At 61.4% G+C, this 23399-nt stretch overlaps 1 protein-coding gene across 1 annotated transcript in view; it reads left to right on the forward strand.

Annotated features, from left to right (window-relative positions):
• The window catches only part of LOC139267471 (serum response factor-like), a 110176-nt gene that overhangs the window by 69514 nt on the left and 17263 nt on the right, over positions 1-23399 (forward strand). Inside the window, 3 exon segments of the mRNA XM_070885831.1 lie at positions 9324-9336; positions 11608-11620; positions 14245-14328. Coding sequence (XP_070741932.1) covers positions 9324-9336; positions 11608-11620; positions 14245-14328 — 110 coding nt within the window.

Genomic DNA, 23399 nt, shown 5'->3' on the forward strand with positions numbered 1-23399 from the left:
GAGGACAGGATGGGACAGGACGGGAGAGGACAGGACAGGACGGGAGAGGACAGGACGGGAGAGGACAGGACAGGAGAGGACAGGATGGGACAGGACGGGAGAGGACAGGACAGGACGGGAGAGGACATGAGAGGACAGGACCGGAGAGGACAGGATGGGACAGGACGGGACGGGAGAGGACAGGACGGGAGAGGACAGGACGGGAGAGGACAGGACGGGAGAGGACAGCACGGGAGAGGACAAGACGGGAGAGGACAAGACGGGAGAGGACAGGACGGGACGGGAGAGGACAGGACGGGAGAGGACAGGACGAGAGAGGACAGGACGGGAGAGGACAGCACGGGAGAGGACAAGACGGGAGAGGACAGGACAGGACGGGAGAGGACATGAGAGGACAGGGCGGGAGAGGACAGGACGGGAGAGGACAGGACGGGAGAGGACAGGACGGGAGAGGACAGCACGGGAGAGGACAAGACGGGAGAGGACAGGACAGGACGGGAGAGGACAGGACGGGACGGGAGAGGACAGGACGGGACGGGACGGGAGAGGACAGCACGGGAGAGGACAAGACGGGAGAGGACAGGACTGGACGGGAGAGGAACAGACGGGACGGGAGAGGACAGGACAGGACGGGAGAGGACAGGACGGGGACGGGAGAGGACAGGACGGGACGGGAGAGGACAGGACGGGACGGGAGAGGACAGGACGGGACGGGAGAGGACAGGACGGGACGGGAGAGACGAGGGAGAGACAGAGGGACGGGGGACAGGACGGGACGGGACAGGAGAGGACAGGACGGGACGGGAGAGGACAGGACGGGACGGGAGAGGACAGGACGGGAGAGGACAGGACAGGACGGGAGAGGACGGGAGAGGACAGGACAGGACGGGACGGGAGAGGACAGGACAGGACGGGAGAGGACAGGACGGGACGGGAGAGGACAGGACGGGAGAGGACAGGACAGGACGGGAGAGGACGGGAGAGGACAGGACAGGACGGGACGGGAGAGGACAGGACGGGACGGAGAGGACAGGACGGGACGGGAGAGGACGGGAGAGGACAGGACAGGACGGGACGGGAGAGGACAGGACGGGACGGGAGAGGACAGGACAGGACGGAGAGGACGGGAGAGGACAGGACAGGACGGGACGGGAGAGGACAGGACGGGACGGGAGAGGACAGGACGGGACGGGAGAGGACAGGACGGGAGAGGACAGGACGGGACGGGAGAGGACGGGAGAGGACGGGAGAGGACAGGACGGGACGGGAGAGGACAGGACGGGACGGGAGAGGACAGGACGGGAGAGGACAGGACGGGACGGGAGAGGACAGGACGGGACGGGAGAGGACAGGACGGGAGAGGACAGGACGGGACGGGAGAGGACAGGACGGGACGGGAGAGGACAGGACGGGAGAGGACAGGACGGGAGAGGACAGGACAGGACGGGAGAGGACAGGACGGGACGGGAGAGGACAGGACGGGAGAGGACAGGACGGGACGGGACAGGACAGGACGGGACGGGAGAGGACAGGACAGGACGGGAGAGGACAGGACGGGACGGGAGAGGACAGGACGGGACGGGAGAGGACAGGACGGGACGGGGAGAGGACAGGACGGGACGGGAGAGGACAGGACGGGACGGGAGAGGACAGGACAGGACGGGAGAGGACAGGACAGGACGGGAGAGGACAGGACAGGACGGGAGAGGACAGGACAGGACGGGAGAGGACAGGACGGGACGGGAGAGGACAGGACGGGACGGGAGAGGACAGGACAGGACGGGAGAGGACAGGACGGGACGGGAGAGGACAGGACCGGACGGGAGAGGACAGGACAGGACGGGAGAGGACAGGACGGGACGGGAGAGGACAGGACGGGACGGGAGAGGACAGGACGGGACGGGAGAGGACAGGACGGGACGGGAGAGGACAGGACAGGACGGGAGAGGACAGGACAGGACGGGAGAGGACAGGACGGGACGGGAGAGGACAGGACGGGACGGGAGAGGACAGGACGGGACGGGAGAGGACAGGACAGGACGGGAGAGGACAGGACAGGACGGGAGAGGACAGGACGGGAGAGGACAGGACGGGAGAGGACAGGACGGGACGGGAGAGGACAGGACAGGACGGGAGAGGACAGGACGGGAGAGGACAGGACGGGACAGGAGAGGACAGGACGGGACGGGAGAGGACAGGACGGGACAGGACAGGACAGGACGGGAGAGGACAGGACGGGACGGGAGAGGACAGGACGGGACGGGAGAGGACAGGACAGGACGGGAGAGGACAGGACGGGACGGGAGAGGACAGGACGGGACGGGAGAGGACAGGACGGGACGGGAGAGGACAGGACGGGACGGGAGAGGACACGACGGGACGGGAGAGGACAGGACGGGACGGGAGAGGACAGGACGGGACGGGAGAGGACAGGACGTGACGGGAGAGGACAGGACTGGACGGGAGAGGACAGGACGGGACGGGAGAGGACAGGACGGGACGGGAGAGGACAGGACGGGACGGGAGAGGACAGGACGGGACGGGAGAGGACAGGACGTGACGGGAGAGGACAGGACAGGACGGGAGAGGACAGGACAGGACGGAGAGGACAGGACGCGACGGGAGAGGACAGGACGGGACGGGAGAGGACAGGACAGGACGGGAGAGGACAGGACAGGACGGGAGAGGACAGGACGGGAGAGGACAAGATGGGACAGGACGGGAGAGGACAGGATGGGACAGGACGGGAGAGGACAGGACAGGGATGGGAGAGGACAGGACGGGACGGGAGAGGACAGGACAGGACAGGACGGGAGAGGACGGGACGGGACGGGAGAGGACAGGACGGGACGGGAGAGGACAGGACGGGACGGGAGAGGAGAGGGGGGACGGGGAAGAGGAGAGGGGGGATGGGGGAGAGGAGAGGGGGGACGGGGGGGGGGGAGGAGAGGGGGACGGGGGAGAGGAGAGGGGGGGACGGGGGGGGGGAGAGGAGAGGGGGGACGGGGGGGGAGAGGAGAGTGGGGACGGGGGGGGAGAGGAGAGGGGGACGGGGGAGAGGAGAGGGGGGACGGGGGAGAGGAGAGGGGGGACGGGGGGGGGGGGAGAGGAGAGGGGGGACGGGGGAGAGGAGAGGGGAGGGGGGACGGGGGAGAGGAGAGGGGGGACGGGGGAGGGAAGAGGAGAGGGGGGACGGGGGGAAGAGGAGAGGGGGGACGGGGGAGAGGAGAGGGGGGACGGGGGAGGGGAAGAGGAGAGGGGGGACGGGGGAGGGGAAGAGGAGAGGGGGGACGGGGGGAAGAGGAGAGGGGGGACGGGGGAGAGGAGAGGGGGGACGGGGGGGGGGGGAAGAGGAGAGGGGGGACGGGGAGAGGAGAGGGGGGAACAGGGTGGGAGAGGAGAGGGGGGATGGGGGGGGGGGAGAGGAGATGGGGGACGGGGGAGAGGAGAGGGGGGACGGGGGAGAGGAGAGGGGGGAGAGGAGAGGGGGGACGGGGGGGGGGGGGGAGTGGAGAGGGGGGACGGGGGGGGGGGGGACGGGTGACGGGGATGAGAGGGGGACGGGGGGGGGAAGAGAGGGGGCGGGGGGGGAGAGGGGGGACAGAGAGGGTACGGGGGAGAGAGAGGGGACGGGGGGGGGGGGCGGGGGAGAGGACGGGATGACGGGGAGGGGGGGGGGGAAGAGGACGGGAGGTGGGGACAGGACGGGAGAGGACAGGACGGGACGGGAGAGGACAGGACGGGAGAGGACAGGACGGGACGGGAGAGGACAGGACGGGACGGGAGAGGACAGGACGGGACGGGAGAGGACAGGACGGGAGAGGACAGGACGGGAGAGGACAGGACGGGAGAGGACAGGACGGGAGAGGACAGGAGAGGACAGGACGGGACAGGACGGGAGAGGACAGGACAGGAGAGGACAGGATGGGACAGGACGGGAGAGGACAGGACAGGACGGGAGAGGACAGGACGGGAGAGGACAGGACAGGAGAGGACAGGATGGGACAGGACGGGAGAGGACAGGACAGGACGGGAGAGGACATGAGAGGACAGGACCGGAGAGGACAGGATGGGACAGGACGGGACGGGAGAGGACAGGACGGGAGAGGACAGGACGGGAGAGGACAGGACGGGAGAGGACAGCACGGGAGAGGACAAGACGGGAGAGGACAAGACGGGAGAGGACAGGACGGGACGGGAGAGGACAGGACGGGAGAGGACAGGACGAGAGAGGACAGGACGGGAGAGGACAGCACGGGAGAGGACAAGACGGGAGAGGACAGGACAGGACGGGAGAGGACATGAGAGGACAGGGCGGGAGAGGACAGGACGGGAGAGGACAGGACGGGAGAGGACAGGACGGGAGAGGACAGCACGGGAGAGGACAAGACGGGAGAGGACAGGACAGGACGGGAGAGGACAGGACGGGACGGGAGAGGACAGGACGGGACGGGACGGGAGAGGACAGCACGGGAGAGGACAAGACGGGAGAGGACAGGACTGGACGGGAGAGGACAGGACGGGACGGGAGAGGACAGGACAGGACGGGAGAGGACAGGACGGGACGGGAGAGGACAGGACGGGACGGGAGAGGACAGGACGGGACGGGAGAGGACAGGACGGGACGGGAGAGGACAGGACGGGACGGGAGAGGACAGGACGGGACGGGACAGGAGAGGACAGGACGGGACGGGAGAGGACAGGACGGGACGGGAGAGGACAGGACGGGAGAGGACAGGACAGGACGGGAGAGGACGGGAGAGGACAGGACAGGACGGGACGGGAGAGGACAGGACAGGACGGGAGAGGACAGGACGGGACGGGAGAGGACAGGACGGGAGAGGACAGGACAGGACGGGAGAGGACGGGAGAGGACAGGACAGGACGGGACGGGAGAGGACAGGACGGGACGGGAGAGGACAGGACGGGACGGGAGAGGACGGGAGAGGACAGGACAGGACGGGACGGGAGAGGACAGGACGGGACGGGAGAGGACAGGACAGGACGGGAGAGGACGGGAGAGGACAGGACAGGACGGGACGGGAGAGGACAGGACGGGACGGGAGAGGACAGGACGGGAGAGGACAGGACGGGACGGGAGAGGACGGGAGAGGACGGGAGAGGACAGGACGGGACGGGAGAGGACAGGACGGGACGGGAGAGGACAGGACGGGAGAGGACAGGACGGGACGGGAGAGGACAGGACGGGACGGGAGAGGACAGGACGGGAGAGGACAGGACGGGACGGGAGAGGACAGGACGGGACGGGAGAGGACAGGACGGGAGAGGACAGGACGGGAGAGGACAGGACAGGACGGGAGAGGACAGGACGGGACGGGAGAGGACAGGACGGGAGAGGACAGGACGGGACGGGACAGGACAGGACGGGACGGGAGAGGACAGGACGGGACGGGAGAGGACAGGACGGGACGGGAGAGGACAGGACGGGACGGGAGAGGACAGGACGGGACGGGAGAGGACAGGACGGGACGGGAGAGGACAGGACTGGACGGGAGAGGACAGGACAGGACGGGAGAGGACAGGACAGGACGGGAGAGGACAGGACAGGACGGGAGAGGACAGGACGGGACGGGAGAGGACAGGACGGGACGGGAGAGGACAGGACAGGACGGGAGAGGACAGGACGGGACGGGAGAGGACAGGACCGGACGGGAGAGGACAGGACAGGACGGGAGAGGACAGGACGGGACGGGAGAGGACAGGACGGGACGGGAGAGGACAGGACGGGACGGGAGAGGACAGGACGGGACGGGAGAGGACAGGACAGGACGGGAGAGGACAGGACAGGACGGGAGAGGACAGGACGGGACGGGAGAGGACAGGACGGGACGGGAGAGGACAGGACGGGACGGGAGAGGACAGGACAGGACGGGAGAGGACAGGACAGGACGGGAGAGGACAGGACGGGAGAGGACAGGACGGGAGAGGACAGGACGGGACGGGAGAGGACAGGACAGGACGGGAGAGGACAGGACGGGAGAGGACAGGACGGGACAGGAGAGGACAGGACGGGACGGGAGAGGACAGGACGGGACAGGACAGGACAGGACGGGAGAGGACAGGACGGGACGGGAGAGGACAGGACGGGACGGGAGAGGACAGGACAGGACGGGAGAGGACAGGACGGGACGGGAGAGGACAGGACGGGACGGGAGAGGACAGGACGGGACGGGAGAGGACAGGACGGGACGGGAGAGGACACGACGGGACGGGAGAGGACAGGACGGGACGGGAGAGGACAGGACGGGACGGGAGAGGACAGGACGTGACGGGAGAGGACAGGACAGGACGGGAGAGGACAGGACGGGACGGGAGAGGACAGGACGGGACGGGAGAGGACAGGACGGGACGGGAGAGGACAGGACGGGACGGGAGAGGACAGGACGTGACGGGAGAGGACAGGACAGGACGGGAGAGGACAGGACAGGACGGGAGAGGACAGGACGCGACGGGAGAGGACAGGACGGGACGGGAGAGGACAGGACAGGACGGGAGAGGACAGGACAGGACGGGAGAGGACAGGACAGGACGGGAGAGGACAGGACGGGAGAGGACAAGATGGGACAGGACGGGAGAGGACAGGATGGGACAGGACGGGAGAGGACAGGACAGGATGGGAGAGGACAGGACGGGACGGGAGAGGACAGGACAGGACAGGACGGGAGAGGACGGGACGGGACGGGAGAGGACAGGACGGGACGGGAGAGGACAGGACGGGACGGGAGAGGAGAGGACAGGAGAGGACAGGACGGGACAGGACGGGAGAGGACAGGACGGGAGAGGACAGGACGGGAGAGGACAGGACGGGACAGGACGGGAGAGGACAGGACGGGAGAGGACAGGACGGGAGAGGACAGGACGGGAGAGGACAGGACGGGAGAGGACAGGACGGGAGAGGACAGGACGGGAGAGGACAGGACGGGAGAGGACAGGACGGGAGAGGACAGCACGGGAGAGGACAGCACGGGAGAGGACAGCACGGGAGAGGACAGCACGGGAGAGGACAGCACGGGAGAGGACAGCACGGGAGAGGACAGCACGGGAGAGGACAGCACGGGAGAGGACAGCACGGGAGAGGACAGCACGGGAGAGGACAGCACGGGAGAGGACAGCACGGGAGAGGACAGCACGGGAGAGGACAGCACGGGAGAGGACAGCACGGGAGAGGACAGCACGGGAGAGGACAGCACGGGAGAGGACAGCACGGGAGAGGACGGGACAGGACGGGACGGGAGAGGACAGGAGAGGACAGGATGGGAGAGGACAGGACAGGACGCGAGAGGACAGGACACGACGGGACGGGAGAGGACACGACGGGATGGGAGAGGACAGGACGGGACGGGAGAGGACAGGTCGGGACGGGAGAGGACAGGTCGGGATGGGAGAGGACAGGACGGGACGGGAGAGGACAGGACGGGACGGGAGAGGACAGGACGGGACGGGAGAGGACAGGACGGGAGAGGACAAGATGGGACAGGACGGGAGAGGACAGGACGGGACAGGACGGGAGAGGACAGGATGGGACAGGACGGGAGAGGACAGGACAGGATGGGAGAGGACAGGACGGGACGGGAGAGGACATGACGGGACGGGAGAGGACGGGAGAGGACAGGACGGGAGAGGACGGGAGAGGACAGGACAGGACGGGACGGGAGAGGACAGGACGGGACGGGAGAGGACAGGACAAGACGGGAGAGGACAGGACAAGACGGGAGAGGACAGGACAGGACGGGAGAGGACAGGACAGGACGGGAGAGGACAGGACGGGACGGGAGAGGACACGACGGGACGGGAGAGGACACGACGGGACGGGAGAGGACAGGACTGGACGGGAGAGGACAGGACGGGACGGGAGAGGACAGGACGGGACGGGAGAGGACAGGACGGGACGGGAGAGTATCAATACGGGACGGGAGAGGACAGGACGGGACGGGAGAGGACAGGACGGGACGGGAGAGGACAGGACGGGACGGGAGAGGACAGGACAGGACGGGAGAGGACAGGACAGGACGGGAGAGGACAGGACGGGACGGGAGAGGACAGGACGGGAGAGGACAAGATGGGACAGGACGGGAGAGGACAGGATGGGACAGGACGGGAGAGGACAGGACAGGATGGGAGAGGACAGGACGGGACGGGAGAGGACAGGACAGGACAGGACGGGAGAGGACGGGACGGGAGAGGACAGGACGGGACGGGAGAGGACAGGACGGGACGGGAGAGGACAGGACGGGAGAGGACAGGAGAGGTTAGGACGGGAGAGGACGGGAGAGGACAGGACGGGAGAGGACGGGAGAGGACAGGACGGGACGGGAGAGGACAGGACGGGACGGGAGAGGACAGGACAAGACGGGAGAGGACAGGACAAGACGGGAGAGGACAGGACAGGACGGGAGAGGACAGGACGGGACGGGAGAGGACAGGACGGGACGGGAGAGGACACGACGGGACGGGAGAGGACACGACGGGACGGGAGAGGACACGACGGGACGGGAGAGGACAGGACTGGACGGGAGAGGACAGGACGGGACGGGAGAGGACAGGACGGGACGGGAGAGGACAGGACGGGACGGGAGAGTATCAATACGGGACGGGAGAGGACAGGACGGGACGGGAGAGGACAGGACGGGACGGGAGAGGACAGGACGGGACGGGAGAGGACAGGACCGGAGAGGACAGGACCGGAGAGGACAGGACGGGAGAGGACAGGACGGGAGAGGACAGGACGGGAGAGGACAGGACGGGAGAGGACAGGACAGGACGGGAGAGGACAGGACGGGACGGGAGAGGACAGGACGGGACGGGAGAGGACAGGACGGGACTTTGGTGGTAAAAACAGAGAGACAGACTATTATCTGAATGGTGACAGATTAGGAAAAGGGGAGGTGCAACGAGACCTGGGTGTCATGGTATATCAGTCATTGAAGGTTGGCATGCAGGTACAGCAGGTGGTTAAGAAAGCAAATGGCATGTTGGCCTTCATAGCGAGGGGATTTGAGTACAGGGGCAGGGAGGTGTTACTGTAATTGTACAGGGCCTTAGTGAGGCCACACCTGGAGTATTGTGTACAGTTTTGGTCTCCTAATCTGAGGAAGGACATTCTTGCTATTGAGGGAGTGCAGCGAAGGTTCACCAGACTAATTCCCGGGATGGTGGGACTGACATAGGAAGAAAAACTGGATCAACTAAGCTTATATTCACAGAAATTTAGAAGAATGAGAGGGGCTTTCATAGAAACATATAAAATTCTGATGGGATTGGACAGGTTAGATGCAGGAAGAATGTTCCAAATGTTGGGGAAGTCCAGAACCAGAGGTCATAGTCTGAGGATTAGGGGTAAGCCATTTAGGACCGAGATGAGGAGAAATTTCTTCACCCAGAGAGTGGTGAACCTGTGGAATTCTCTACCACAGAAAGTAGTTGAGGACAGTTTGTTAGATATATTCAAAAGGGAGTTCGATGTGGCTCTTACGGCTAAAGGGATCAAGGGGTATGGAGAGAAAACAGGAATGGGGTACTGAGGTTGCATGATCAGCCATGATCATATTGAATGGTGGTCAGGCTCAAAGGGCCGAATGGCCTACTCCTGCACCTATTTTCTATGGAGAGGAGAGGACAGAAGGGGCCGGGGGGTCGGGGGGAAACTGGGAAGCACAATGTTTGAACTAGCTGAGACGGGGCAGTCCTTACTTGCTCCGCTGGTTGAGGCCTGAGAAATCTCGGAGTTGGTGTCGCTGATAGTTGCCGTGTGTTGGGTAGACTGGTGCACGCTCACCTGCCCCGAGGCTTGGTGTAACTGAATCGTCTGCACAGGAACCTGCTGAGCCATTGCACCGCCTGATCAGAGAAACAGAACCCAGTGAGAAAAACAAAAACAGCACAACAGATATTCATGGACTGATGTCACATTCTGCCCTACTCTGCCACTCACTCTCACGGACAGCTGCAACAACTGGTCTCGAGACAAACAGAAAACATTACTGGGACATGTGGCAGATTGGTTAAATGATGCACTCTACTCCATATTGTAATCTCACACCCTGGAACTTGTACATGTTCGGCACACATTTACACGGGAATATGTACTGGAGTGTGTCAGTATTTATAGGGGGTCACTGGGAGTTTTGTCAGTATTTACAGGGGATCCGTGCGAGTGTCTCAGTATTGATGGGACGGTCCCCAGGAGTGTGTCAGTATAGATGGGGTTCCCCAGGAGTGTGTAAGGAAGGTTTAACCTAATTTGGCATGGAGATGGGCACCAGGATGGAACATTAGAAAGGAGAAACAAGGTGCACAAAGGATTTTGAGAGACAGATATCACTACAATAAGAAATAGTACAGTATTAGATGGGGTCAGACTGAGAGAGAATACAAGAAAGCCTAAGACAGGTTTACAGTGCATATGTGTGAACGCATTAAGCATGGTAGTAAATAAGGTTGGTGAGCTGCAGGCACAAATAGCTACATGGGAATATGATGTTGTGGCGAGAACGGAGACCTAACTCAAAAAAGGGCAGGATTGGGTACTAAATATTCCTGGATATAAGGTGTTCAGGAAATATAGTGAAGGAAAGAAAGGAGATGGGGTGCAGTATTGATTAAGGGGAATATTACAGTGCTGGAGAGAGGGGATGTCCTGGAGGGGTCAAGGACAGAATCTATTTGATTCAAGTTCAGAAACAATAGAAGTGCCTGAAGGTAGCAGGCCAGTAAGATAAGGTGGTTAAAGAAGGCATACAGAATGCTTGTCTTTATTAGCCGAGGCATGGAATACAAGAGTGGGCTGGGGGGGGGGGGGGGGCGGGGGTTATGCTTGAACTGTATAAAACACTGGTTAGGCCACAGCTAGAGTACTGCAGGAAGGATGTGATTGTACTGGAAAGGGTGCAGAAGAGATTTACGAGGATGTTGCCGGGAGACGAGAATCTTAGCTATGAGGAAAGATTGGATAGGCTGGGTTTGTTTTCCTAGGAACAGGAGAGGGTGAGGGAAGACCTCATTGAGGTGTATAAAATGATGAGGGGCCTAGATATAGTGGATAAAAAAGGCCTATTTCCCTTAGCAGAGGGGTCAACAACCAGGGGGCATAAATGTAAAGTAATTGGTAAAAGGTTTAGAGGGGATTTGAGGGGAAATGTCTTCACCCAGAGGGGGTTGTGGAGGTTTGGAACTCACTGCCTGAAAGGGTAGTAGAGGCAGAAACCCTCACATTTAGAAAGTACTTGGATGTGCACTTGAAGTGCTGTAACCTGCAGGGCTATGGACCTAGAGCTGGAGAGTGGGATTAGGCTGGATAGCCTCTTGTTGACCAACACGGAAACGATGGGCCAAGATGGCCTCCTTCCGTGCTGTAAATTTCTATGCTTCTATGAGGTGCCATTACACTACTCGGGCACCTGTTAGTGGGAAGGATATAGAGGAGCAAATTTGCAGAGGTGTGCAAGAACTATAGAACAGTGATAATGAGGGACTTCAACTGGAGGCCACAATCTTCCAATCCTCCTTAGTTACAGGGGATGGTGCCAGAGTACTGGAGAATTACAAATGTTACACCCTTGTTCAGAAAGGGTGTAAGGATAAACCCAGCAACTACAGGCCAGTCAGTTTAACCTCAGTTGTGGGGAAGCTTTTAGAAATGATAATCCAGGACAAAATTAACGCGAAAACTACAAATCGGAGCAGGAGATAAAGGGAGCTAGGCTGCGAGAAGCATCAACTGACCTGGGAGGGTAAGAAGTAAAAAGAAATCCAAGTGTGACCTCACAGGAAAGCAGGGATGTATTTCTCTTTTTCTTGGACATTGGTTTAATTTAAGAGCTGGGATTAAAAACAAAACATTCAAAACTTGAAAGCTTAATTAATTAAATAAAAGACATTAGAGATGGCAAGGGAGGTGATGTGTTACTGCTGCAGCATGTGGGAGCTGGTGGTGAGGGGAGCTAAAGTAAACGGTGGTCCCTTAGAGGATGAGACGGGAGAATAAATAATGGGGAATAGGGAAATGGCAGAGGTTTTGATAAATATTTTGTATCGATCTTCACGGTAGAAGACATGAAGAATAGATAATCAAGGGGCTATAGGGAGGGAGGTACTTAAAACAATCACTATCACTAAAGAAAAAGTACTCAGTAAAATAATGGAACTAAAAGGTGGACAAATCCCCTGGACCTGATGACTTGCATCCTATGGGTCTTAAAAGAAGTGGCTGCTGAGATAGTGGATGCATTGGTTGCAATCTACCAAAATTCCCTGGAGTCTGGAGAGGTCCCAGCGGATTGGAAAACTACAAAAGTAATGCCCCTATTTAAAAAAGGAGACAGACAAAAAGCAGGAAACTATCAGACCAGTTAGCATAACATCTGTGGTTGGGAAAATATTGGAGTCCATTATTAAAGAAGTAGTAGCAGGACATTTGGAAAAGCAAAATTCGGTCAGGCAGAGACAGGATCGGTCCAAGTCAGCATGGATTTATGAAGGAGAAGTCATGTTTGACAAATTTGCTGGAATTCTTTGAGGATGTAATGAACAGGGTGGATAAAGGGGAACCAGTGGATGTAGTGTATTTGGACTTCCAGAAGGCATTTGACAAGGTGCCACATAAAAGGTTACTGCACAAGATAAAAGTTCACGGGGTTGGGGTAATATATTAACATTGAGAGAGTATTGACTAACGAACAGAAAACAGAGAGTCGGGATAAATGGTTAATTCTCGGGTTGGCAATCAGTAACTAGTGTGGTTCCGCAGGGATCAGTGCTGGGACCCCAACTATTTACAATCTATATTAATGACTTGGATGAAGGGACCGAGTGTAACGTAGCCAAGTTTGCTGACGATACAAAGATGGGAGGAAAAGCAATGTGTGAGGAGGACACAAAAAACCTGCAAAAGGACATAGACAGGCTAAGTGAGTGGGCAAAAATTTGGCAGATGGAGTATAATGTTGGAAAGTGTGAGGTTATGTACTTTGGCAGAAAAAAAATCTAAAAGCAAGTTATTATTTAAATGGAGAAAAAGTACGAAGTGCTACAAGTACAGCGGGACCTGGGGTCCTGGTGCATGAAACACAGCGTCCCAGGGTCAGCCATTAAACGTTGCCAGCTCACCCGCTGTGATGCCAGCTTTACTGCTGAGCATTGTGGGGGGCTCTAAAACCCACCTTCCTTCAAATTCCCGAGACACCCTCAAGTTTGGACTTGGGACCAGGACTGTAAAAATCAGGGCCGAAAGTGATTTTGTTTGAGAACGCTCCTGTGAAGGGCCTTGGAATGTTTTACTACGTGAGTCACGTTGTTATTGGTACAGTATAAGGAACAGTGATTAACGAGAAAAGCACTGCAACAAGATCAGTGTCTCGATTCTTTTTAAATCACTGATTTGCACCACCAGTAGATTTATTTTTTAAGGGGTGGATAATCCAGCAGGATTCTTAGTGCAAGTTCTTGCCGAGATATCTGTGTGTACAAATGTGCATCACACATTTCCTCCAGAGATGATGTCACAGTCCAGTCTAAAGTGGTGGCCCCCTTTGAACGGGACGACCCATCTGTGGTGGCCTGGAGCATGGCCTGGAGCCGAGGATGCCCATGGAGCAAGACTCCATCAGACTTCACATTTATTTCAAAAAGAAATCGAGAAATATCAGTGGAAATATTTTTTTTAATTCTAAAGGAGGAAGACCAAGGAGTTCTCCCTTCATTCCTCCCTCCCTCCCTCCCTCCATCTCGTCCCCCCCCCCCTCCATCTCCTCCATCCCTCCTCTCCGCCTTCTCCATCCCTACCTCCCTCCCTCCGTCAGCTCCATCCCTGTCCCCTCCCCCATCCATGCTGTGTCCCTCTCCACCCCCCTCCCCCCCCCCCACCAACCATCTCCCTCTCTCTCTCTCTCTCTCCCTCCCTCCCCATCGACCCCTCCATCCCTATCTCTGCTTGCCGCCTTCCCTCCTCCATGGCATCCGACCATTCCTCCCCTCTCCCCCGGCTTCCTCCCTCCCTCCCTCTCTCTCTCTCTTTCCATAACTCGCTCCTCTTCCACCCCATCTTCCCCCTCCCTCCTTTATCTTCCCTATCTTCCCTTCTAGCTACTCCTCACTCCCTCATTCTCCTTCCGCATCTCTCCCCTCCCTTCTCATGTCCCTGTCCCTCCCTTCTTCTCAATCACTCCCCATCTCCCCCTCCCCAGACTTCCTGCCCATGTACAGAGATGCAGAATCTCCTCGGGACAGTTCGCATTCCTCCTCTCCCTGCTCTTTCAGCCTGAATGCCAAGCATCGCAATCAACACAAACACGAGCCACGCGGTTTCACAGAGCTTGGAGAGACACTCGCCTGCAATGGAGACAATTTGTCCACCTGCGGATGCTGGAAAGCGAAAGACGGTCTGCTGCCCTTGCTGCGACTGACTGGTCATCATCTGACCCTGCTGACCCTGGATGGCCAACGAATGCTGCTGTAACTGACCAATCGGGATGGTCGGCGTCCCCGGCAGTGGAGTGCCTGTCAGAGGGAAAATACACAATGAAGCGAGCCCGCAATTGGACGCTCACTCACTGGGGGTGGGGAAGAAGAGCTGTTTAATAGAGGGGGGGAAGCTTTGTAATGAGTAGGGGGGGGGAGGGGAGGGGGAGTTGTGTAATGGGGGCTGGGAGCTGTGTGGGGGTGGCTGTGTAATGGGGGGCGGGGGTGGGGAGATGTGCAATGGGGGGGCTGTGTAATGGGGGGGGCTGTGTAATGGGGGGGGGGCTGTGCAATAGCGGGGGGGGAGCTGTGGAATTGGGGGGAGCTGTCTGATTGGGGGGGGGCTGTGTAATTGGGGGGGAGCTGTGTATGAGCTGCGTAATAGGGGGGATCTGCGTAATGGGTGGGGGGCTGCCTAATGGGCGGGGGGGGGGCTGCCTAATGGGAGGGGGGGGCTGCCTAATGGGCGGGGGGGCTGCCTAATGGGCGGGGGGGGCTGCGTAATGGGCGGGGGGGCTGCGTAATGGGCGGAGGGGGCTGCGTAATGGGCGGGGGGGGCTGCGTAATGGGCGGGGGGGGCTGCGTAATGGGCGTGGGGGGCTGCGTAATGGGCGGGGGGGCTGCGTAATGGGCGGGGGGGCTGCGTAATGGGCGGGGGGGGCTGCGTAATGGGCTGGGGGGGCTGCGTAATGGGCTAGGGGGGCTGCGTAATGGGCTAGGGGGGCTGCGTAATGGGGGGAGCTGCGTAATGGGGGGGAGCTGCGTAATGGGGGGGAGCTGCGTAATGGGGGGGAGCTGCGTAATGGGGGGGGAGCTGCGTAATGGGGGGGAGCTGCGTAATGGGGGGGAGCTGCGTAATGGGGGGGAGCTGCGTAATGGGAGGAGGCAGTGTAATGGGGGGAGGCAGTGTAATGGGGGGAGGCAGTGTAATGGGGGGAGGCAGTGTAATGGGGGGAGGCAGTGTAATCGGGGGAGGCAGTGTAATCGGGGGAGGCAGTGTAATCGGGGGAGGCAGTGTAATGAGGGGGAGCAGTGTAATGGGGGGGAGCAGTGTAATGGGGGGGAGCAGTGTAATGGGGGGAACAGTGTAATGGGGAGCAGTGTAATGGGGGGAAGCAGTGTAATGGGGGGAGCAGTGTAATGGGGGGGAGCAGTGTAATGGGGGGAGCAGTGTAATGGGGGGGAGCAGTGTAATGGGGGGAGCAGTGTAATGGGGGGAGCAGTGTAATGGGAGGTGGGCTGGGGGAGAGCTGTGTAATGGGGGGGGGGGGGGGAAAGCTGTGTGATGGGGGGGCGGGGGAACTGTGTAATGGTGGGGGGGCTGTGCAACGGGGGGGAGGGGCTGTGCAACGGGGGGGGGGGAGAGCTGTGTGGGGGGGAGCGGGAGAGCTGTGTGGGGGGGGCGGGGAAGAGCTGTGTGGGGGGGGGGGGAGAGCTGTGTAAGGGGGGCTGTGTAATGGGGGAGCTCTGTAATGGGGGGGTGAAAGAGCTCTGTAATGGGGAAGGGGAAGAGCTGCGTAGTGGGCGGGGGGCTGCGTAGTGGGCGAGGGAGCGGAGCTATGTAATGGGGGAGCTGTGTTATAGGGGAGCTGTGTAATGGGGGGGGCTGTGCAATGGGAGGGGCTGTGCAATGAGGGGTGCGGAGCTGCGTCATGGGGCAGGAGGGGGATGAGCTGTGTAATTGGCGAGGCGGGGGAGAGCTGTGTAATGGGGGGGACTGTGTAATGGGGGGAAACTGTGTAATGGGGGGTGGGCGGGGGGGAGAACTGTGTAATGTGGGGGGAACTGTGTAATGGGGGGAGCAGTGTAATGGGGGGTGGGCGGGGGGGGAACTGTGTAATGGGGGGGAAGCAGTGTAATGGGGGGTGGGCGGGGGGGAGAGCTGTGTAATGGGGGGGCTGTGTCATGGAGAGAGCTGTACAATGGGGGGAGGGGCCGTGCAATGGGGGGAGGGGAAGAGCTGTGGGGGGGGGGGCTGTGTAAGGGGAGGGAGCTGAGTGGGGGGGTGGGGGGGAGCTGTGTTTGGGGGGGGAGCTGTGTAGGGGGGAGCTGTGTAAGGCGGGGGGGCGGAGAGCTGTGTAAGGCGGGGGGGGGGCGGAGAGCTGTGTAGGGGGGGCTGTGTAATGGGGGGAGCTCTATAATGGGGAGGGGGGGAGAGAGCTGTGTGGGGGGGGGAGGGGCGGAGAGAGCTGTGTAGGGGGGGGAGCTATGTAATTAGGGAGGGGGGCAGCTGTGTAATGGGGCAGCTGTTAATGGGGGCGGAGCTGGGTAATGGGGGCGGAGATGCGTAATGGGGGCGGAGCGGAGCTGCGTAATGGGGGGCGGCGCGGAGCTGCGTAATGGGGGGGCGGGCGGAGCTGCGTAATGGGGGGGCAGGGGGAGAGCTGCGTAATGGGGGGGCGGAGGGAGAGCTGCGTAATGGGGGGCGGGGGGAGAGCTGTGTAATGGAGGTGGGGGTGAGCTGTGTAACTGGGGCGGGGGGAGAGTTGTGTAATGGGGGGAGCTGTGGGGAGAGTTGTGTAATGGGGGAGCTGTGTAATGGGGGGGGAGCTGTGTAATGGGGGGGGGAGCTGTGTAATGGGGGGGGGGGAGCTGTGTAATGGGGGGGGGAGCTGTGTAATGGGGGGGGAGCTGTGTAATGGGGGGGGAGCTGTGTAATGGGGGGGGGAGCTGTGTAATGGGGGGGAGCTGTGTAATTGGGGGGAGGAGCTGTGTAATTGGGGGGGGGGCAGTGTAATGGGGGGGGAGCAGTGTAATGGGGGGGGAGCAGTGTAATGGGGGGAGCAGTGTAATGGGGGGGGGGCTGTGTAATGGGGGAGCTGTGTAATGGGTGGCTGTGTAATGGGGGGGCTGTGTAATGGGGGGGCTGTGTAATGGGGGGCTGTGTAATGGGAAGGAGCTGTGTAATGGGAAGGAGCTGTGTAATGGGAAGGAGCTGTGTAATGGGAAGGAGCTGTGTAATGGGAAGGAGCTGTGTAATGGGAAGGAGCAATGGGAAGGAGCAATGGGAAGGAGCTGTGTAATGGCAGGGGGGAAACTGTGTAATGAGGTGGGGGGAGAAGAGCTGTGTAATGGGGGGGCAGGGAGAGCTGTGAAATGGTGGGGGTGGGGGGAAAATAGCTGGGGGAAATAGCTGTGAAATGGTGGGGGGGGGGGAATAGCTGTGTAATGGGGGGGCGGAAGAGGTGTGTAATGGGGGGGCGGGGAGAGCTGTGTAATGGAAGGGGTGGGGGGGGGGGGGGGGGAGTGCTGTGTAATGGAAGGGGGGGGGGGCTGTGTAATGGAAGGGGGAGGGAGCTGTGTAATGGAAGGGGGGGAGGAGCTGTGTAATGGAAGGGGGGGGGAGAGAGCTGTGTAATGGGGCGGGGGAGCTGTGTAATGGGGGGGGAGCTGTGAATTGGGGGAGGGAGGAAACCTGTGTAATGGAGGGGTGGGGGGAGAGCTGTCAATTGTGGGGGGAGCTGTGTAATGGGGGTAGAGCTGTGAAATGGGGGGGTGGGGCGGTGTGTAATTTTGGGGGGCGGGAAAGCTGTGTAATTGGGGGGGGGGGAAGAGCTGTGTAATGGGGGGGCGGGGGAAGAGCTGTGTAATGGGGGGGGGGGCGGGGGAAGAGCTGTGTGGGGGGGGAGAGCTGTGTAAGGGGGGCTGTGTAATGGGGGGAGCTCTGTAATGGGGGGGGAAAGAGCTCTGTAATGGGGAAGGGGAAGAGCTGCGTAGTGGGCGGGGGGCTGCGTAGTGGGCGAGGGAGCGGAGCTATGTAATGGGGGAGCTGTGTAATAGGGGAGCTGTGTAATGGGGGGGGCTGTGCAATGGGAGGGGCTGTGCAATGAGGGGTGCGGAGCTGCGTCATGGGGCAGGAGGGGGATGAGCTGTGTAATTGGCGAGGCGGGGGAGAGCTGTGTAATGGGGGGGACTGTGTAATGGGGGGAAACTGTGTAATGGGGGGTGGGCGGGGGGGAGAAAAGTGTAATGTGGGGGGAACTGTGTAATGGGGGGAGCAGTGTAATGGGGGGCGGGCGGGGGGGGAACTGTGTAATGGGGGGGAGCAGTGTAATGGGGGGTGGGCGGGGGGAGAGCTGTGTAATGGGGGGGCTGTGTCATGGAGAGAGCTGTACAATGGGGGGAGGGGCTGTGCAATGGGGGGAGGGGAAAAGCTGTGTGGGGAGGGGGGGGGGAAGAGCTGTGTGGGGAGGGGGGGGAAGAGCTGTGTGGGGGGGGGGGGGCTGTGTAAGGGGAGGGAGCTGTGTGGGGGGGTGGGGGGGGAGCTGTGTTGCGGGGGGGGAGCTGTGTAGGGTGGAGCTGTGTAAGGCGGGGGGGCGGAGAGCTGTGCAGGGGGGGCTGTGTAATGGGGGGAGCTCTATAATGGGGAGGGGTGGAAAGAGCTATGTAGGGGGGGGGGGCTGTGTAATTAGGGAGGGGGGCAGCTGTGTAATGGGGCAGCTGTTAATGGGGGCAGAGCTGGGTAATGGGGGCGGAGCGGAGCTGCGTAATGGGGGGCGGCGCGGAGCTGCGTAATGGGGGGTCGCGGAGCTGCGTAATGGGGGGGCGGGCGGAGCTGCGTAATGGGGGGGCGGGGGGAGAGCTGCGTAATGGGGGGGCGGGGGGAGAGCTGCGTAATGGGGGGGCGGGGGGAGAGCTGCGTAATGGGGGGGCGGGGGGAGAGCTGCGTAATGGGGGGGCGGGGGGAGAGCTGCGTAATGGGGGGGCGGGGGGAGAGCTGCGTAATGGGGGGGCGGGGGGAGAGCTGCGTAATGGGGGGCGGGGGGAGAGTTGTGTAATGGGGGGGAGCTGTGTAATGGGGGGGGGAGCTGTGTAATGGGGGGAGCTGTGTAATGGGGGGGGGGAGCTGTGTAATGGGGGGGGGAGCTGTGTAATGGGGGGGGGAGCTGTGTAATGGGGGGGGGAGCTGTGTAATGGGGGGGGGAGCTGTGTAATGGGGGGGGAGCTGTGTAATGGGGGGGGGGAGCTGTGTTATGGAGGGGGGGGAGCTGTGTAATGGGGGGGAGCAGTGTAATGGGGGGAGCAGTGTAATGGGGGGAGCAGTGTAATGGGGGGGCTGTGTAATGGGGAGGGCTGTGTAATGGGGGAGCTGTGTAATAGGAAGGAGCTGTGTAATGGGAAGGAGCTGTGTAATGGGAAGGAGCTGTGTAATGGGAAGGAGCTGTGTAATGGGAAGGAGCTGTGTAATGGGAAGGAGCTGTGTAATGGGAAGGAGCTGTGTAATGGGAAGGAGCAATGTCAAGGAGCTGTGTAATGGGGGGGGGACTGTGCAACGGGGTAGGGGGGAGCTGTGTAATGGGGTGGGGGACAAGAACTGTGTAATGAGGGGTGCGGGGAGAGCTGTGGAACGGTGGTGGGGGATGGAATAGCTGCAAAATAGTGGTGGGGGAGGGGGGGAATAGCTGTATAATGGGGGGGGAATAGCTGTATAATGGGGGGGGAATAGCTGTATAATGGGGGGCGGGAATAGCTGTGTAATGGAGGGGGGAATAGCTGTGTAATGGAGTGGGGAATAGCTGTGTAATGGAGTGGGGGGGGGGCAAGAGCTGTGTAATGGGGGTGCTGTGCAATGGGGGAGGCTGAGCTGCGTCATGGGACGGGGGGCGGGGGGGATGAGCTGTGTAATGGGGGGGGATGAGCTGTGTAATTGGGGTGGGGGGCAGAGCTGTGTAATGGGCGAGGCGGGGGAGAGCTGTGTAATGGGGGGGGAACTGTGTAATGGGGGGGGGGGAACTGTGTAATGGGGGGGGAGCAGTGTAATGGGGGGGGAGCAGTGTAATGGGGGGGGAGCAGTGTAATGGGGGGGAGCAGTGTAATGGGGGGCGAGCAGTGTAATGGGGGGTGGGCGGGGAGGAGAGCTGTGTAATGGGGGAGCATTGGCATGGGGAGGGCTGTGCAATGGGGGGAGGGGCTGTGCAATGGGGGGAGGTGGAAGAGCTGTGTGGGGAGGGGGGGGGGGAAGAGCTGTGTGGGGAGGGGGGGGGGAAGAGCTGTGTGGGGAGGGGGGGGGGAAGAGCTGTGTAATGGGGGGGCGGAAGAGGTGTGTAATGGGGGGGCGGGGAGAGCTGTGTAATGGAAGGGGTGGGGGGGGGGGGGAGTGCTGTGTAATGGAAGGGGGGGGAGCTGTGTAATGGAAGGGGGGGGGGAGCTGTGTAATGGAAGGGGGGGAGGAGCTGTGTAATGGAAGGGGGGGGGGAGAGAGCTGTGTAATGGGGCGGGGGAGCTGTGTAATGGGGGGGGAGCTGTGAATTGGGGGAGGGAGGAAACCTGTGTAATGGAGGGGTGGGGGGAGAGCTGTCAATTGTGGGGGGAGCTGTGTAATGGGGGTAGAGCTGTGAAATGGGGGGGTGGGGCGGTGTGTAATTTTGGGGGGCGGGAAAGCTGTGTAATTGGGGGGGGGGGGGGGGAAGAGCTGTGTAATGGGGAGGCGGGGGAAGAGCTGTGTAATGGGGGGGGCGGGGGAAGAGCTGTGTGGGGGGGGAGAGCTGTGTAAGGGGGGCTGTGTAATGGGGGGAGCTCTGTAATGGGGGGGAAAGAGCTCTGTAATGGGGAAGGGGAAGAGCTGCGTAGTGGGCGGGGGGCTGCGTAGTGGGCGAGGGAGCGGAGCTATGTAATGGGGGAGCTGTGTAATAGGGGAGCTGTGTAATGGGGGGGGCTGTGCAATGGGAGGGGCTGTGCAATGAGGGGTGCGGAGCTGCGTCATGGGGCAGGAGGGGGATGAGCTGTGTAATTGGCGAGGCGGGGGAGAGCTGTGTAATGGGGGGGGACTGTGTAATGGGGGGAAACTGTGTAATGGGGGGTGGGCGGGGGGAGAAAGTGTAATGTGGGGGGAACTGTGTAATGGGGGGAGCAGTGTAATGGGGGGTGGGCGGGGGGGGGAACTGTGTAATGGGGGGGAGCAGTGTAATGGGGGGTGGGCGGGGGGAGAGCTGTGTAATGGGGGGGCTGTGTCATGGAGAGAGCTGTACAATGGGGGGAGGGGCTGTGCAATGGGGGGAGGGGAAGAGCTGTGTGGGGAGGGGGGGGGAAGAGCTGTGTGGGGAGGGGGGGGGAAGAGCTGTGTGGGGGGGGGGGCTGTGTAAGGGGAGGGAGCTGTGTGGGGGGGTGGGGGGGGAGCTGTGTTGCGGGGGGGGAGCTGTGTTGCGGGGGGGGGAGCTGTGTAAGGCGGGGGGGCGGAGAGCTGTGTAGGGGGGGCTGTGTAATGGGGGGAGCTCTATAATGGGGAGGGGTGGAAAGAGCTATGTGGGGGGGGGGCTGTGTAATTAGGGAGGGGGGCAGCTGTGTAATGGGGCAGCTGTTAATGGGGGCAGAGCTGGGTAATGGGGGCGGAGCGGAGCTGCGTAATGGGGGGCGGCGCGGAGCTGCGTAATGGGGGGTCGCGGAGCTGCGTAATGGGGGGGCGGGCGGAGCTGCGTAATGGGGGGGCGGGGGGAGAGCTGCGTAATGGGGGGGCGGGGGGAGAGCTGCGTAATGGGGGGGCGGGGGGAGAGCTGCGTAATGGGGGGGCGGGGGGAGAGCTGCGTAATGGGGGGGCGGGGGGAGAGCTGCGTAATGGGGGGGCGGGGGGAGAGCTGCGTAATGGGGGGCGGGGGGAGAGTTGTGTAATGGGGGGGAGCTGTGTAATGGGGGGGGGAGCTGTGTAATGGGGGGAGCTGTGTAATGGGGGGGGAGCTGTGTAATGGGGGGGGGAGCTGTGTAATGGGGGGGGAGCTGTGTAATGGGGGGGGGGGAGCTGTGTAATGGGGGGGGGAGCTGTGTAATGGGGGAGAGCAGTGTAATGGGGGGAGCAGTGTAATGGGGGGGGCTGTGTAATGGGGAGGGCTGTGTAATGGGGGAGCTGTGTAATGGGAAGGAGCTGTGTAATGGGAAGGAGCTGTGTAATGGGAAGGAGCTGTGTAATGGGAAGGAGCAATGTCAAGGAGCTGTGTAATGGGGGGGGACTGTGCAACGGGGTAGGGGGGAGCTGTGTAATGGGGTGGGGGACAAGAACTGTGTAATGAGGGGTGCGGGGAGAGCTGTGGAACGGTGGTGGGGGATGGAATAGCTGCAAAATAGTGGTGGGGGAGGGGGGGAATAGCTGTATAATGGGGGGGGAATAGCTGTATAATGGGGGGGGAATAGCTGTATAATGGGGGGGGAATAGCTGTATAATGGGGGGCGGGAATAGCTGTGTAATGGAGGGGGGAATAGCTGTGTAATGGAGTGGGGAATAGCTGTGTAATGGAGTGGGGGGGGGCAAGAGCTGTGTAATGGGGGTGCTGTGCAATGGGGGAGGCTGAGCTGCGTCATGGGACGGGGGGCGGGGGGGATGAGCTGTGTAATGGGGGGGGGATGAGCTGTGTAATTGGGGTGGGGGGCAGAGCTGTGTAATGGGCGAGGCGGGGGAGAGCTGTGTAATGGGGGGGGAGCAGTGTAATGGGGGGGGAGCAGTGTAATGGGGGGGGAGCAGTGTAATGGGGGGGAGCAGTGTAATGGGGGGGAGCAGTGTAATGGGGGGGAGCAGTGTAATGGGGGGCGAGCAGTGTAATGGGGGGCGAGCAGTGTAATGGGGGGTGGGCGGGGAGGAGAGCTGTGTAATGGGGGAGCATTGGCATGGGGAGGGCTGTGCAATGGGGGGAGGGGCTGTGCAATGGGGGGAGGTGGAAGAGCTGTGTGGGGAGGGGGGGGGGGAAGAGCTGTGTGGGGAGGGGGGGGGGGAAGAGCTGTGTGGGGAGGGGGGGGGGAAGAGCTGTGTGGGGGGGTGGGGGAAGAGCTGTGTGGGGGGGGGGGGCTGTGTAGGGCGGGGGGGGAGGGCTGTGTAGCGGGGGGGGGAGCTGTGTAGGGGGGGGGGAGCTGTGTAGGGGGGGGGGAGCTGTGTAGGGGGCGGGGGGGGGGGGGAAGAGCCACACAAACACATTAACCCCCCCACACACACTAACCCCATC

Source organism: Pristiophorus japonicus, chromosome 7, assembly GCF_044704955.1.
Source record: "Pristiophorus japonicus isolate sPriJap1 chromosome 7, sPriJap1.hap1, whole genome shotgun sequence".
Classification (NCBI taxonomy): Eukaryota; Metazoa; Chordata; class Chondrichthyes; family Pristiophoridae; genus Pristiophorus; species Pristiophorus japonicus.